Source organism: Mustelus asterias, chromosome 5, assembly GCF_964213995.1.
Source record: "Mustelus asterias chromosome 5, sMusAst1.hap1.1, whole genome shotgun sequence".
Taxonomy (NCBI): Eukaryota; Metazoa; Chordata; class Chondrichthyes; order Carcharhiniformes; family Triakidae; genus Mustelus; species Mustelus asterias.
The window spans coordinates 123,781,134-123,798,447 of NC_135805.1; the positions used below are offsets into that span (position 1 = coordinate 123,781,134).

The 17,314-nt window shown below is 45.2% G+C and overlaps 1 protein-coding gene across 3 annotated transcripts in view; it reads right to left on the reverse strand.

The window, feature by feature from the left end:
- The window catches only part of bmp5 (bone morphogenetic protein 5), a 231,656-nt gene that overhangs the window by 79,901 nt on the left and 134,441 nt on the right, over positions 1-17,314 (reverse strand). For all 3 annotated transcript variants that reach the window (XM_078213286.1, XM_078213285.1, XM_078213284.1), the window contains exon 2: positions 5,777-5,969. In XM_078213286.1, the coding sequence (XP_078069412.1) occupies positions 5,777-5,969 (193 nt within the window). The remainder of the gene's footprint in view (positions 1-5,776; positions 5,970-17,314) is intronic.

The window sequence follows — 17,314 nt, forward strand, 5'->3', positions numbered from 1 at the left end:
TCAGTTTTAACTTCTAATTTAAGACAGCTGCTCCATTTACATTGGCCTTGATTGTAGGAGTGATGTTCAAATCCGTTACTTTCTGTCTTAGGAGAGGACCATTCATACTTAGCCAAGCTAATACAGCAAAGAAGCATCCATGCAAAATACATGGTGGAAAGCATGGTGCATGGATCATTTCATCATCAAATTATTTCTGATAGGCTTATAAAGATGGTGGAATTCTGGGGTAGGCCAGGAACACCCAAACATACATATTCCCCCACAGCAACCTGCATTGTCTGGAAGGGCAAGCAGAAGACATGTTCGTTCCCCTGTCAGAAACTGCAATGTGTTGTAAGTGGGGCACAAACCAGACAAGCCGGTTCTGCTCTCCAGTTCTCCCCCCAGGGGAGACCTGAGTAATTTGTTCACTTCCAGCTTCCAGTAAACGCAGGTCCCACATTTCTACATGAAAGTGCAGAAAGCACTAACAGCAAATATGCTAGAAGTGCATATATATTGTGAGAAATTTGCAGTACATCCTCTCCCACCCTCCCCTCTCCCCCATTCCTCTTCCCCACCCCCATCCCCTAAGGATTAGGGCATAGCACAGTCTTGTGAAGGTAAACAGTTGATAACTACCTCAGTCCTGGTATTGCTCCGTCAGGCAGCTAATGTGATTGCTGTGCAGCTTCAATCCTCATCACTCTAATTCTGTAATGCTACAAATACTGGAGTGACCACACAAGGAGAACATTTCTCACCTCCCATGGGTACATCTGAGATGGCAACATTCGTATAATTGCCGTGGCCTTGACCTATCTCTCCAGGGCTGGTCAAATGAAAAGGTACCAATACCTAATAAATTGTATTTAGTAACTCTTTTGGAGTTTGAAATGTGAAATCTCTGACTAATGGCTGGTATGTTCTTTGAACTGCTCGAAAGGTTATAACTAATTAGACATGCTTCTGATGATGGTTCTTTAAAAGTAACCACTTAAAATAAACATTTCCAATCCTGTGAGATTAATGTTCTGTTCAGTGTACATGTTTTGATTTTACTGTTACCTGTCAACCTGTGAACAGCAAAGCTCAGGCAATAGAAATGTCAAAAACCTTGAACTTTTGTAACTTAAAATGTGGCAAATGGATTTGCTGTTGCTCTGTCACATTCTTTATTTTGTCATTCTTTCCCCTCAATATAGCACCATTAACCGGAGGTAAAAAATTAAAATAGAAAACTGTTTGGTGAAAAATTGGAGATAGATTTGCTTATTGAGGTTATTTAACTGAAACAGAAACAACCGACTACTGCAGAAGAGCAATTTGGTAAAGCAACCTGTTTGAATGCCTGTGGCGGAAACTGATTCAGATTATTCATTCTTAACATGAGAAGTTTCAGCTCTGGATGTTCCAGCATACGCACCACTTGGTTTCTCTTCCAAGATAATTTTGAATCATTTTTTGTTCAACAATGAGTACCGAGTTCAGACTGTTATCTGAAAAATGCTTTGACACCAATTAGAAATTTCACTGAGAGAAGTGACAAGAATGGTTGTGTCGAGAGTGGAAATGCTCACACTGGTCAAGTTGGGCTACTCTCGAGTCTGTTGGCATAACCACATGACTGAGGGAAATTTGTATCTGACTGCTGCCTTTGAGCCCAGTATGTCTGCGATTAACGCTGAGTGAACAAAAAGTGGTTGGGGACAGTTCTGCTGTCATCGTCATTTTGATGCAGAGTAGTCTTGGGTACACATTGACATGAGAGTAAATTTAGCTTCGGAGTCAGGTACCGGTCTGATTCCCAAGTGGGCTGAACCCAAATAGTGTGGAACAAAAGAAGGGCAGGTGAGTCAATCCAGGCTGCTCTTTTGGAGCTAGTTTCAGAGGCAAAAGCTCGAATAGGCTTGCGAGGAAGTCGTTCCCCCTAAATTGGGATGACATGGGAGGGGGAGAAATCTAAAAGCGAGGGGAAAATAATTTTTGTACAAAAACAAACCATACTGAAGCAAAAAGTAGGTATAAATGAACGCTCGGTAATAAGTCACAGTATCACATGGTGACTACCAAGTCATTGAATGAATGAGGGGAATTTTATGGCGCGCACAAGAGCAGGAAACATGAATTGTGGGCTGACTTCATTAGGCAGGGTGTGAAGTTTCGATTTCCCAGTTGCAGTATTTGCAGTGTGTTGACGTTAGGCAGGCCTGTGGTTACACATCTGTATGCCACAAATCCTCATTAACATGAAAAGCTTTTCAATAAAGTCCAACTTTCAAGATAAAGTCAGTGGTGCACCAGAATCTCATGGCAATGAATCAGCTTGGTGCAGTTGTGTCTTAGGTTTTCTTTTTTAACTCTATAGCACAAGGGATGGGAAGAGAAGAATGGCAGCTTATATGGAGGCTTGGGATGGGCAAGGGTGAGTCAGTGGTGAGGGGGTTTATGGAGTGTGGTGAGGGGCATGGTGGAATGGAAGGGCAATCCAGGGGATGACAGATGGTGGGGTCAGAGGCATGGAGGAGTGAAGTGGGAAGGGTCTGGTGTCTGAAGCGTAGTGATAGGGGTTGGGGGTGGGGGGTGTGGAAGTCAGTTAAGTTAAGAAAATAGGAGGCCTAAGTTCAGTGTCACCAAAATGGCAGTGTCAGCACTATCCACGTGTGTCCATCTCAGGGTCTTACTTGGCTGAGTCCTTACAGATCTTTGAGTTCACCTACAACATTTCAATTCTCCCTACTGAGAGCAATCTGGGATAATGTTCTTTACAGTGTACAGAGGGCAGGACCAGCTGAGCCTGCAAGTTGAGCCAATTCCCAGAAGAGTGGTGCGTACAATACTGGACACTAAAATGAACATTCAATAAAGAGTGAACAAAAAACATAACATTGTTTCTTCCACAATAAAGGCAATGTTCCTAAGGCTTGGGAAGTAACCATCTATCCATTAAAACCATGAGGTGTGCCAGTACACAGCGCTCTCTGGCAAAGCTAGTCTCAACAAATAATGATAACAGACACACAAATAAAGTGAAACCAACATAATGTGAAATATAATTTTGAAAAACACCCATGCCACCTTTGTACTCTCGAATGTCATGTTGATGGCAGTGGAGTTGGGCAGGAAAGTTGTGACTGTGATGCAGATGCTCCCTGTTTGAAAAAGAGGACTCATTAATAGGCTGCCTGCAAATGAAGCATTGTCAGCTGAAAGTGTGTTTCACCAATGAACAGCTTCCCAGTCGCTAAATTGCACGTATTTAGCATGCATGCCACTGGCACTTAGAACTTTAATTATAATCGCGAGGGAAAAGTCAAAAAAAGAAATGGAAGTGACACACAACTCTGGTTACGTAATTGAAATAAAGTCCCAGCCAAGGCTTTTTCAATGTAATTATTAGTATTGTTGACACAGACAATAAATTATCGAAGTAATGATCCTTGTAAAATGTGCTGAGATTTTGAGAAAAATTTTAATCCCCAAAAAAGGTGGATTTAGACCAGGTGTGAATTTAACCTGTTGAAAATCTGAATCCTGAGACCTCACTCCACCCACAGCTGAGCCATTTTATGTAGGTAGGATGGGGGTGGGGTGCAGTCGATTGGCAATTTAAGTATTATAATAATGTAGCATCCCTCAAATTTATCACCATTCCAATTTATTCCAGAGCCTTGGGAAATCCGGCACCCATAAAGTGGTGAGACTGTCAGAGCCAAGTGCCTTTCCATCGACCTATTGAACTCAGCATATCTGCCTCAAATGCCTGGAACTGGACTCTGCCCTCCCACTCTTCAGACTTTGCTCCCCCTCCACCTACCACACCTCAGACCCCATCCCCAACCTCTCCACCCTGAGATCTCCAAACTCCATAGCTATCCCCACGAGGTGTCCGCTTCCTGAGTCCTCTGACCAATCTCAGCACAGAATCAGAACCTGCCCCATCCCAAGAATTGGAGCCCCGCTCTAGGATCAGATGCCACACCTGGCCCCTTCCCTCCCGCCCCCCCCCACCCCCCCCCCCCCCCCCCACCCCCACCCACTTCAGACACCCCTTCCCCCGGCAAAACCTTGAAAATCACATGTTCAAACATGACTTTGTTAATTAAAGGTGATTAATTTGAGAAAGCATGTTACTTTCCTCTATGATGAGCATGTTCAATTTCAACTCCAGAGAGAGTTTATATTTTATGTGCACTGAGATTAAAGGAGACTCGGGTCTTTCTAGAGTCGCATCTCCCTTAAGGTTACACTGACAGAATAGTCAGCAGAGTGAGACATCTTTTTGGAAAGCCTGCTGTACTTGGTACTTGCAAGTACTTGCTGTACCCAAGCGGTCTCCCATCCAAGTACTAACATAGAACATTACAGTGCAGTACAGACCCTTCGGCCCTCGATGTTGTGCCGACCAGTGGAACCAATCTAAAGCCCCTCTAATCTACACTATTCCAATATCATCCATATGTTTTATCCAATAACCACTTGAACGCTCTCAACGTTGACGAGTCCACCACTGCTGCAGGCAGGGCATTCCACGCCCTTACTACTCTCTGAGTAAAGAACCTACCTCTAACATCTGTCCTATATCTCTCACCCCTCAATTTAAAGCTATGTCCCCTCGTGCTAGCCAACACCATCCGAGGAAACGAGGCTTGAGCCTGCTTAGTTTCTGAGATTAGACAAGATCGGGCGTTTTCAGACTAATAGGCTCAGCAGACTAAGGCAGGTGACCTTTCGAAAACTATGGCACAATAGGAGTAACAACATATATTAAATAGCAAAGGAAAATGAAAAACAAGAAATCTTTTCACGGGCATTAATAACGCTTAAAAGCTGCGAGGAATATGACAGCAATTCTGCGATGCACCTCCACAGGCAAGAGCCTCAATGGAAGGAAATGTAGGTCAGAGCTATGGCAATAACACTACAGCTGATTTGTCAGCTAGACTTAGTTCACTGCCTCACCAATTATCCCTTAAATACACAAATGAACTGATAACAATCAGACAATGAAAGCCAATAACTCATGATTGTGGAACTGTTAAAATACGATAATGGCTACTTAGATTTCTAAGCATTTACTTTTTTAAATAGTAATAGGTGGGATTCATTTTATCATTCTGTTTGGGTAATTCAAACTATTTAAGATGCAAATTCAACAAAAAATACTTCCAAGATACAATGTTACACATTCTTACAAAGTTATTTCCAGCAAACATTAATTTTTGGTACATCCCTTTTCCAGTTTCTCTTTCAATTACTATACTGTAATAAAGCTAATTTCCGCTGTTGCAAGAGCTATTACAAATTAACTCAGTTGCCAACATATTCCTCTTTACTGTTTTGTAAACATGCAACTATCTTGTCCTCTTTCATCACACACTTGGAGGACACGTTTTGCAAGAATGGAAATTACTTTTTTGTTAATCTTCCAAGATTAAATGACAACCATTCAGATAAACCAATGTCTATCATTTGAATCCACTTTTAAAATATGTTGCTATGTTCCTTCAAATTGTTAACATAACATTATGTAAATAAAATGAACTTTAAAACTTGTATTGCAGTTGGTTCAATGTCAACAATTTTCAAACTAACACCATTTTTAATTAATCTTATGAGTACATACTAACATAGAGCACAGGAGGAGCCATTCAACCCATAAACTCTTTGAGAGGACGATCCAATTAATCTCACTCCCTTGCATTTTCCCCATTGGCGTGCAATCTTCGCTTATATCATAACAACACAGAGCATGACATCTTAATAATATCTCTTTAGTTAATTGAATACTTACCTATTAGAATATTCTTTAAGAACCTGGTATATAGTTATCCTAAAGGTGTCATTTTCATATCTACTGTTGCTTCGATCTTTGTAAATTCGGAATTCTGCTGCTGTTACTGCCTCTCCTTCAGGAATCTGTGTGAGATCAAATCGGAATTCCTTGTAGTGCCTTCGCTGGTGAGAAAAATACTTGTCTCTTTCAACTAAGATCGGGAATAAGAAGAAAAAGAATTTAAAAATTTACTTATGGTCTTTCTACTGCTATGCTTCACTTCTAACTCCATCCAAGTTATTTTGTCATTTGAGAGAAGTCTGCCAAGCACAGCTAAACAAAAGGGCAAAAAAAATCAAATGGAGAAGGATAATATACTGTGCTCTCAACACATTTCCTTTTAAATGACAGCTAATATGACAATGAAGTGAAACAGATTTCAGTCATGTTCAAGCTTTTTGTCACTTTATAAAATACTTACAGTCAACGTTAGTGGCAATTTTTAATATACAGAGCAAAAGACCATCAAACTACAGCATTTGCCTTTGCTTTCCAGCATCCACAGAAGATTTTTCAAAGTATGTGACTTAATTACACTAATAACTAACAGATAATGAATGCACTGAGCAAAACACAAAATCGCCCAGTGCTATTCAATTTATTTATTTTAAACAAAAGGTGCAATCATAAGAATGGTCATATTATTTGGCTTTGCATGAAGTCATGTAATTTGAAATAAATGTGTTAATTTTTTCCATGGGTAACAATGGAGAGATGAATGACAGTTCTCAATTATCACTGTTTTAAGGTATATTAGCTGGACCCAAATGCACAACATCATTCCAAAAAACAAAGAAAATTACAGCACAGGAATTGGCCCTTCGGCCCTCCAAGCCTGCATCGACCATGCTGCCCGACTTAACTAAAACCCCCGACCCTTCCGGGGACCATATCCCTCTATTAATGTATTTGTCCAGACGCCCCTTAAAAGTCATTATCGTATCTACTTCCACTACCTCCCCCGGCAGCGAGTTCCAGGCACTCAGCTTCCTGGGTGTAAAAAGCTTGCCTCGTACATGTCCTTTACACCTTATCCCTCGCACCTTAAACCCCCTAGTAATTGACTCTTCCACGCTGGGAAAAAGTCTGTGACTTTAGGGTGGCACGATGGCACAGTGGTTAGCACTGCTGCCTCACAGCGCAAGGGACCCAGGTTCAATTCCTGCCTATGGTCACAGTCTGTGGAGTTTGCACATTCTCCCAGTGGCCACGTGGGTTTCCTCTGGGTGCTCTGGTTTCCTCTCACAGTCCAAAGATATGCGGGTTAGGCTGATTGGCCCTAGTGTCAGGGGGATTAGCAGGGTAAATATGTGGGTTTACGGGAAAAGGGCCCGAGTGGGATTGTGGTCGGTGCAGACTCGATGGGCCAAATGGCCTCTTTTTGTACTGTAGAAATTCTATGGATTCAATGGACTATCCACTCTGTCCATCCCCCTCATAATCTTGTAGACTTCTATCAGGTCGCCCCTCACCCTCCATTGTTCCAGTGAGAACAAACCAAGTTTCTCCAACCTCCCCTCATAGCTAATGCCCTCCAATACCAGGCAACATCCTAGTAAATCTTTTCTGTACCTTCTCCAAAGTCTCCACATCCTCTGGTAGTGTGGCGACCAGAATTGAACACTATATTCCAGTGCGTTCAAGGTGAAGGGGGGGAGGTTTACCACAGATATCAGAAGGACATATTTTACACAGAGGGTGGTGGGGGCCTGGAATGCGCTGCCAGGCAAGGTGGTGGAGGCGGACACACTGGGAACGTTTAAGACTTATCTAGACAGCCATATGAACGGAGTGGGAATGGAGGGATACAAAAGAATGGTCTAGTTTGGACCAGGCAGCGGCGCGGGCTTGGAGGGCCGAAGGGCCTGTTCCTGTGCTGTATTGTTCTTTGTTCTTTGCGGCGTAACTAAGGTTCTATAAAGCTGCAACATGACTTGCCAATTTTTAAACTCAATGTCCCGGTCGATGAAGGCAAGCATGCCATTTGCCTTTTTGACTACCTTCTCCACCTGCATTGCCACTTTCAGTGACCTGTGTACCTGTACACCCAGATCCTTCTGCCTATCAATACTCTTAAGGGTTCTGCCATTTACTGTATATTTCCTATCTTTATTAGACCTTCCAAAATGCACTACCTCACATTTGTCCCGATTAAACTCCATCTGCCATCTCTCCACCCAAGTCTCCAACCGATCTATATCCTGCTGTATCCTCTGACAGTCCTCATCATTATCTGCAAATCCACCAACCTTTGTGCCGTCCACAAACTTACTAATCAAACCAGTTACATTTTCCTCCAAATGATTTATATATATTACAAACAGCAAAGGTCCCAGCACTGATCCCTGAGGAACGCCACTTGTCACAACCCTCCATTCAGAAACGCTACCAAATAAACCTGTTGGACTTTAACCTGGTGTTGTTAAACTTCTTACTGTGACCTCCCCTGTAGCCAGTGAGGATGCAAAGATTTCTCTCAAGGCCCCAGCAATTTCCTCCCTTGCCTCTCTCAGTATTCTGGGGTATATCCCATCAGGCCCTGGGGACCTGTCTACCTTAATGTTTCCCAAGAACCCCAATACCTCCTCCTTTTTGATCTCAACATGACTCAAACTATCGACATATCCTTTCCCAGACTCACCATCCACCAAGTCCTTCTCTTTGGTGAATACAGACGCAAAGTATTCATTTAATACCTCGCGCATTTCCTCTGGCTCCACGCATAGATTTCCTCCCCTGTCCTTGAGTGGGCCAACCCTCTCCCTGGCTACCCTCTCGCTCTTTATATCTGAATAAAAAGCCTTGGGATTTTCCTTAATCCTGCTGGCCAATGACTTTTCGTGACCCCTTTTAGCCCTCCTTACGCCTTGCTTAAGTTTCTTTCTATTTCCTTGTATTCCACACGTGCTTCGTGTGTTCCCAGCATCCTCGCCTTGACAAATGCTTCCTTTTTCTCTTTGACCTTAATTCCATGTTGTAAATATTTCAGTGGCTATTTTGGTAGATCAAACCAGGGCAGGACTTACTCAGTTAATGCTAGGGCATTGGGGAGAGTTATAGAACAAAGAGATCATGGGTTACATGTTCGTAACTCATGGAAAGTGGAGTCACAGGTGGACAGGGTGGTGAAGAAGGCATTCAGCATGCTTGGTTTCATTGGTCAGAACATTGAAAGAAGTTTAACAACACCAGGTTAAAGTCCAACAGGTTTATTTGGTAGCAAAAGCCACACAAGCTTTCGAGGCTCTGAGCCCCTTCTTCAGGTGAGTGGGAATTCTGTTCACAAACAGAACTTATAAGACACAGACTCAATTTACATGAATAATGGTTGGAATGCGAATACTTACAACTAATCCAGTCTTTAAGAAACAAAACAATGGGAGTGGAGAGAGCATCAAGACAGGCTAAAAAGATGTGTATTGTCTCCAGACAAGACAGCCAGTGAAACTCTGCAGGTCCACGCAACTGTGGGAGTTACAAATAGTGTGACATAAATTCTGATTCTAGGATCGCATGATAAAGACTCAGGAGGAAAAAAGCAGAAATATTTATGTGAAATAGTGTGACATAAACCCAATATCCCGGTTGAGGCCGACACAGATGCCATCATCTCACGTGAGAACACCATCCACCAGGTACACGGTACATACTCTTGCAACTCGGCCAACGTTGTCTACCTGATACGCTGCAAGAAAGGATGTCCCGAGGCATGGTACATTGGGGAAACTATGCAGACGCTGCGACAACGGATGAATGAACACCGCTCGACAATCACCAGGCAAGACTGTTCTCTTCCTGTTGGGGAGCACTTCAGCGGTCACGGGCATTCGGCCTCTGATATTCGGGTAAGCGTTCTCCAAGGCAGCCTTCGCAACACACGACAGCGCAGAGTCGCGGAGCAGAAACTGATAGCCAGGTTCCGCACACACAAGGACGGCCTCAACCGGGATATTGGGTTTATGTCACACTATTTCACATAAATATTTCTGCTTTTTTCCTCCTGAGTCTTTATCATGCGATCCTAGAATCAGAATTTATGTCACACTATTTGTAACTCCCACAGTTGCGTGGACCTGCAGAGTTTCACTGGCTGTCTTGTCTGGAGACAATACACATCTTTTTAGCCTGTCTTGATGCTCTCTCCACTCCCATTGTTTTGTTTCTTAAAGACTGGATTAGTTGTAAGTATTCGCATTCCAACCATTATTCATGTAAATTGAGTCTGTGTCTTATAAGTTCTGTTTGTGAACAGAATTCCCACTCACCTGAAGAAGGGGCTCAGAGCCTCGAAAGCTTGTGTGGCTTTTGCTACCAAATAAACCTGTTGGACTTTAACCTGGTGTTGTTAAACTTCTTACTGTGTTTACCCCAGTCCAACGCCGGCATCTCCACATCAGAACATTGAATACAGGAGTTGAAACATCTTGTTGAAGTTGTACAGGACATTGGTAAGGCCACACTTGGAATACTGTGTACAGTTCTGGTCACCCTATTATAGAAAGGATTGTAGTAAACTAGAAAGATTTACTAGGATGCTACCAGGACTTGATGGTTTGAGTTATAAGGAGAGGCTGGATAGAAATCATAGAAACCCTACAGTACAGAAAGAGGCCATTGGGCCCACCGAGTCTGCACCGACCACAATCCCACCCAGGCCCTACCCCCATATCCCTACATATTTTACCCACTAACCCCTCTAACCGTCGCATCTCAGGACACTAAGGGGCAATTTTAGCATGGCCAATCAAACTAACCCGCACATCTTTGGACTGTGGGAGAAAACCGGAGCACCCGGAGGAAACCCACACAGACACAAGGAGAATGTGCAAACTCCACACAGACAGTGACCCAAGCCGGGAATCGAACCCAGGTCCCTGGAGCTGTGAAGCAGCAGTGCTAACCACTGTGCTACCGTGCTGGGACTTTTTTCTCTGGAGCGTAGAAGGTGATCTTATGGAGGTCTATAAAATAGTGAGGGGCATAGATCAGCTAGATTATCAATATCTTTTCCCAAAGGTGGGGGAGTCTAAAACTAGGGGGCATAGGTTTAAGGTGAGAGGGGAGAGATACAAAAGTGTCCAGAGGGGCAATTTTTCCAATGAGTGGTGAGTGTCTGGAACAAGCTGCCAGAGATAGTAGTAGAGGCAGGTACAGTTTTGCCTTTTAAAAAGCATTTGGGCAATTACATGAATAAGATGGCTATCAAGAGATATGGGCCAAGCGTGGGCAATTGGGACTAGTTAGTCGTTAAAATAAAAGGGCAGCATGAACAAATTGGGCCGAAGGGCCTGTTTCCATGCTGTAAACCTCTGTGACCCTATTTCATTCCTCTGACTTTCTGGAGAGCCAATGGTACATTCATTGTCTCATCTGATTTCCAGCTTTTACCTCGAGACACATTAATCAAAGCGAACATTTGGGGTTCAACTGTGAGACAATTTTGGAACAAAATCAAACCATTTCACTGAGACGTAGATTTTTGCACCTTTACAACTGTCAGGCCAACTTTCCTTCAAGTCTGAAGTCTGATAGCAATTAATATATCAACAAAGTTAGGCTGCATGTTTGGAGAGCAAAGTTAACGTTTCAGGTCAATGACCGTTTGTCAGAGCTGAAAGAAATTACAGGTAGAACAAGAAATTACAGGTAGAACAAGGACAGGAATGGTTGTTGGACGTTCCGGGGTATAGATGTTTCACTAAGTGTAGGGAAGCTGGTAAAAGAGGTGGAGGAGTGGCATTGTTAATCAAGGATAGTCTAACGGCTGCGGAAAGGCACTTCGAGGGGGATCTGCACACTGAGGTAATATGGGCAGCAGTTAGAAATAGGAAAGGAGCAGTCACTTTGTTAGGAGTTTACTATAGGCCCCCAAATAGTAATAGAGATGTGGAGGAAGAAATTGCTAAGCAGATTATGGATATGTGTGGGCGTCACAGGGTAGTTGTCATGGGGGACTTTAACTTTCCAAATATTGATTGGAACCTTTGTAGGTCAAATAGTTCGGATGGGGCAGTTTTTGTGCAGTGCGTGCAGGAGGGTTTCCTGACACAATATGTGGATAGGCCGACAAGAGGTGAGGCCACATTGGATTTGGTACTGGGAAATGAACGGGGCCAAGTGTTAGATTTGGTTGTGGGAGAGCACTTTGGAGATAGTGACCACAATTCGGTGTCTTTCATTATTGCAATGGAGGGGGATAGGGCCGTACGGCAGGGCAAGGTTTATAATTGGGGGAGAGGTAATTATGATGCGATTAGGCAAGAATTAGGGGGCATAAGATGGGAACAGAAACTGTCAGGGAAAGGCACTAATGAAAAGTGGAACTTTTTCAAGGGACAAATACTGGGTGTCCTTGATAGGTATGTCCCTGTCAGGCAGGGAGGAAATGGCCGAGTGAGGGAACCATGGTTCACGAAAGAGGTGGAATGTCTTGTGAAAAGGAAGAGGGATGAGGAAACAAGGTTCAGATGGCTCGATTGAGGGTTACAAGTTAGCAAGGAATGAGCTGGAAAAGGGGCTTAGGAGGGCTAGGAGGGGACATGAGAAGTCCTTGGCGGGACGGATCAAGGAAAACCCCAGGGCTTTTTACTCTTATGTGAGAAATAAAAGAATGACCAGGGTGAGGTTAGGGCCAGTCAAGGACAGTAGTGGGAACTTGTGTATGGAGTCAGTAGAGATAGGCGAGGTGATGAATGAATACTTTTCTTCAGTGTTCACCAAGGAGAGGGGCCATGTTTTTGAGGAAGAGAAGGTGTTACAGGCTAATAGGCTGGAGGAAATAGTTGTTCGGAGGGAGGATGTCCTGGCAGTTTTGAATAAACTGAAGGTCGATAAGTCCCCTGGGCCTGATGAAATATATCCTAGGATTCTTTGGGAGGCAAGGGATGAGATTGCAGAGCCTTTGGCTTTGATCTTTGGGTCCTCACTGTCCACGGGGATGGTGCCAGAGGACTGAAAGGCATAGATAGGGTGAACGGTGGGAAGCTTTTCCCCGGGTCGGTGGTGACGTTCACGAGGGGTCATAGGTTCAAGGTGAAGGGGGGGAGGTTTAACACAGATATCAGAAGGACATATTTTACACAGAGGGTCGTGGGGGCCTGGAATGTGTTGCCGGGCAAGGTGGTGGAGGCGGACACACTGGGAACGTTTAAGACTTATCTAGACAGCTATATGAACGGAGTGGGAATGGAGGGATACAAAAGAGTGGTCTAGTTTGGACCAGGGAGCGGCGCGGGCTAATTGTTTTTGTTTCTCGTTTCAAGGATTCATTCTATGATCATCTTGCTGGTGCCAGTACAGAGCGAGACTGCGGATAGTTGGGAACCAGTCTCGGGGGCAGTGAATTCAGATGGTGTTCGTAAAGCAGAAGTGGAAATGAATAGGGTTGGGAAGCATTTTCTGATCAGGGCCAGTGTGATCTCCTGGACTCGTTTCGATCGCCACAGGGGGTCGGAGAGGAATTTCCCAGATTTCTTTTCCCCATATTGGCCCTGGGGTTTTCACTCTGGGTTTTCGCCTCTCCCTGGAGATCACATGGTCTGGAATGGGGGGGTGGGGGTGAGTTAATAGGTTGTGCTGAACAAAGCATCATAGCTGTGAGGGACAGCTCGGTGGATAAGATATTAGGATGTATATAGGCTGGAAAATTGGGCGGGGATCCTGGATTCAGGATTCAATCCTGGACCGGGGAGCGGCGCGGGCTTGGAGGGCCGAAGGGCCTGTTCCTGTGCTGTGTTGTTCTTTGTTCTTGACTGGAGAGTGGCGAATGTTGTTCCTCTGTTTAAGAAAGGGAATATAAATGACCCTGGTAATTATAGACCGGTTAGCCTTACTTCGATGGTTGGTAAATTGATGGAAAAGGTCCTTAGGGATGGGATTTACGACCATTTAGAAAGATGCGGATTAATCCGGGATAGTCAGCACGGATTTGTGAAGGGCAAGTCGTGCCTCACAAATTTGATTGAATTTTTTGAGGAGGTAACTAAGTGTGTTGATGAAGGTAGGGCAGTTGATGTCATATATATGGATTTTAGTAAGGCGTTTGATAAGGTCCCCCATGGTCAGCTTATGATGAAAGTAAGGAGGTGTGGAATAGAGGGAAAGATGGCCGATTGGATAGGTAACTGACTATCTGATCGAAGACAGATGGTGGTGATGGATGGAAAATTTTCAGACTGGAGGCTGGTTGCGAGCGGAGTGCCACAGGGATCAGTGCTTGGTCCTCTGCTCTTTGTGATTTTTATTAATGACTTAGAGGAGGGGACTGAAGGGTGGATCAGTAAATTTGCTGATGACACCAAGATTGGTGAAGTAGTGGATGAAGTGGAGGGCTGTTGTAGGCTGCAAAGAGACATAGATAGGATGCAAAGCTGGGCTGAAAAATGGCAAATGGAGTTCAACCCTGATAAATGTGAGGTGATTCATTTTGGTAGGACTAATTTAAATGTGGATTACAGGGTCAAAGGTAGGGTTCTGAAGACTGTGGAGGAACAGAGAGATCTTGGGGTCCATATCCACAGATCTCTAAAGGTTGCCACTCAAGTGGATAGAGCTGTGAAGAAGACCAATAGTGTGTTAGCTTTTATTAACAGGGGGTTGGAGTTTACGAGCCGTGGGGTTATGCTGCAACTGTACAGGACCTTGGTGAGACCACATTTGGAATATTGTGTGCAGTTCTGGTCACCTCACTATAAGAAAGATGTGGAAGCGCTGGAAAGAGTGCAGAGGAGATTTACCAGGATGCTGCCTGGTTTGGAGGGTAGGTCTTTTGAGGAAAGGTTGAGGGAGCTAGGGCTGTTCTCTCTGGAGCGGAGGAGGCTGAGGGGAGACTTAATAGAGGTTTATAAAATGATGAAGGGGATAGATAGAGTGAACGTTCAAAGACTATTTCTTCGGGTGGATGGAGCTATTACAAGGGGGCATAACTATAGGGTTCATGGTGGGAGATATAGGAAGGATATCAGAGATAGGTTCTTTACGCAGAGAGTGGTTGGGTGTGGAATGGACTGCCTGCAGTGATAGTGGAGTCAGACACTTTAGGAACATTTAAGTGGTTATTGGATAGGCACATGGAGCACACCAGGATGATAGGGAGTGAGATAGCTTGATCTTGGTTTCAGATAAAGCTCGGCACAACATCGTGGGCCAAAGGGCCTGTTCTGTGCTGTACTGTTCTATGTTCTAGATTTAAATGCAAAGCCAGGGATAAAATGGAGGTGGGAGTTGGAGGGCAAGGAAAGAATAAAAGGGAAGGCCTATGATAGGGTGGAAGGCAGGAGTAATTAAATGACAAAAAGAATGATAGCACAAGACAAAATGAGGCAGTAATGAGACAACTAAAGAAAGAGATAGGTCCAAAGAAGCTGTGGATGACAACAGAAACATGACAGAAGATAGAGGACAGAGGGGAGAGGTCAGAGAGCGAATGGGATGGCAAATTAAAATTACTCACTTGTGCCTGAATGGACGTATTCAGCAAAATGATCAATCTGTATTTGGTCCCCAAATCCCAGGACACTGCCTTGGTTATGACACCCCTGGATGTGGGAGTATGCACTTTTCATGCTACCTTTGTACTTCAAGATAAATGTAAATACCTACTCAGCACAGTGCAACAGGACTCCTCCAGAGCGGACCAGACAGCTAAAGTTTTTTATAAAGGCTCTATTCAATAACATACTGATGCGCGACAATTAAGCACGTGGAACCAAGGCTTCGATATTGAAGGCTTTTATTGTGTAACAATGGAACGACTAACACGAATACACCAGTTCAGACTGAAGGGGTCCTGCCGGAGCAGAGGGTCTTATACCTCGCCACCGGAGGCGGGGCCCCACTGGGATGTGCCATGATAACACTTATAACAGGTAAACACCCTAACCCAACAACATTGTACAACCCCCACAGTAATAACACCCTAGCCCAACAGTAACATAATAACAACCCCCAGTGGTAACCAACGATGGTTCACCACATTCACCCCTCCTTTAAAAACAAAAGGCGGCGGGGTGCAAGAAAAAACAGGTCATATATACAGAATTCACAAGTCCAGACGGTCTGGAGGACCGCACCGACGCTGTGATCTCCTCAACACCGGTTGCGAAACCGGAGCAGGTGCTTGCGGTGGCGTTCTCTCCAAAACAACGTCCGGCTGTCCCCTCAAGGACTCCCGGGCCGGTTGGCCCTGGTGAGGCGATGGTGCAGGGGATCCTGGAACCTTCGGTGGTGGCGCCGATCTCCGAGTCTCAGGCAAGCTGTACCTGGGAGTAGAACTGTTATGCACTGGTCCCGGTGCTGACCGCGCCACGTCTGGGGAAGCAATGAGGAGTAGTGGATTCGTGACTGGGGGAATAGGAGCGACAGGAGTTGCTACGTCCCCTGCGGGCGCCAGGTCTCTAATGGAGACAGTGTCCTCTCGCCCGTCAGGATATGCCACATAGGCATACTGAGGGTTGGCGTGGAGGAGTTGGACCGGTTCGACCAAGGGGTCGGACTTGCGAGCCCTCACATGGCGCCGCAGAAGGACGGGTCCTGGGTACGTCAACCAGGCTGGCAATGAGATCCCCGAGGACGACTTCCGAGGGAATGAGAACATCCTCTCGTGGGGAGTAGCATTGGTTGCCGTACACAGGAGGGAGCGGATAGAATGGAGCGCATTTGGAAGGACCTCCTGCCAACGGGAGACTGGAAGGCCCCTGGATTTCAGTGCCAGTAGGACAGCCTTCCAGACTGTAGCATTCTCCCTTTCCACCTGTCCGTTACCCCTAGGGTTGTAGCTCGTGGTTCTACTAGAGGCAATCCCGAATGAGAGCAGGAATTGCCTCAAGTCGTTGCTCATGAACGACGAGCCCCTGTCGCTATGAATGTAGCAGGGGTACCCGAACAGGGTAAAAAGCTCACCGAATGCCTTGATGACGGTGGCAGTCGACGTGTCCGCACAGGGGACAACAAACGGGAACCGGGAGTACTCATCTATTATGTTGAGGAAATAGACGTTCCGGTCCATTGAGGGAAGGGGGCCCTTAAAATCCACACTCAGCCTCTCAAAAGGGCGAGTGGCCTTGACCAATTGTGCCCGGTCTGGTCGATAAAAGTGTGGTTTGCATTCTGCGCAAATCCGACAGCTTCTCGTCACTGACCTGACATCCTCCACCGAGTAGGGCAGGTTGCGGGCTTTGACGAAATGGTAGAGTCTGGTGACTCCAGGATGACACAGATCATTGTGGAGGGCCTTCAAGCGGTCCTCCTGCATGATGGCGCATGTTCCGCGCGAGAGGGCATCCGAGGGCTCATTGAGCTTCCCTGGACGATACATAATATCATAATTATAGGTGGAGAGCTCAATTCTCCACCGCAAGATCTTATCGTTCTTGATCTTGCCCCTCTGCGTGTTGCTGAACATAAACGCCACGGATCGTTGATCCGTGATCAGGGTGAACCGCTTCCCTGCCAGGTAATGGCGCCAGTGTCTGACTGCCTCCACAATGGCCTGAGCCT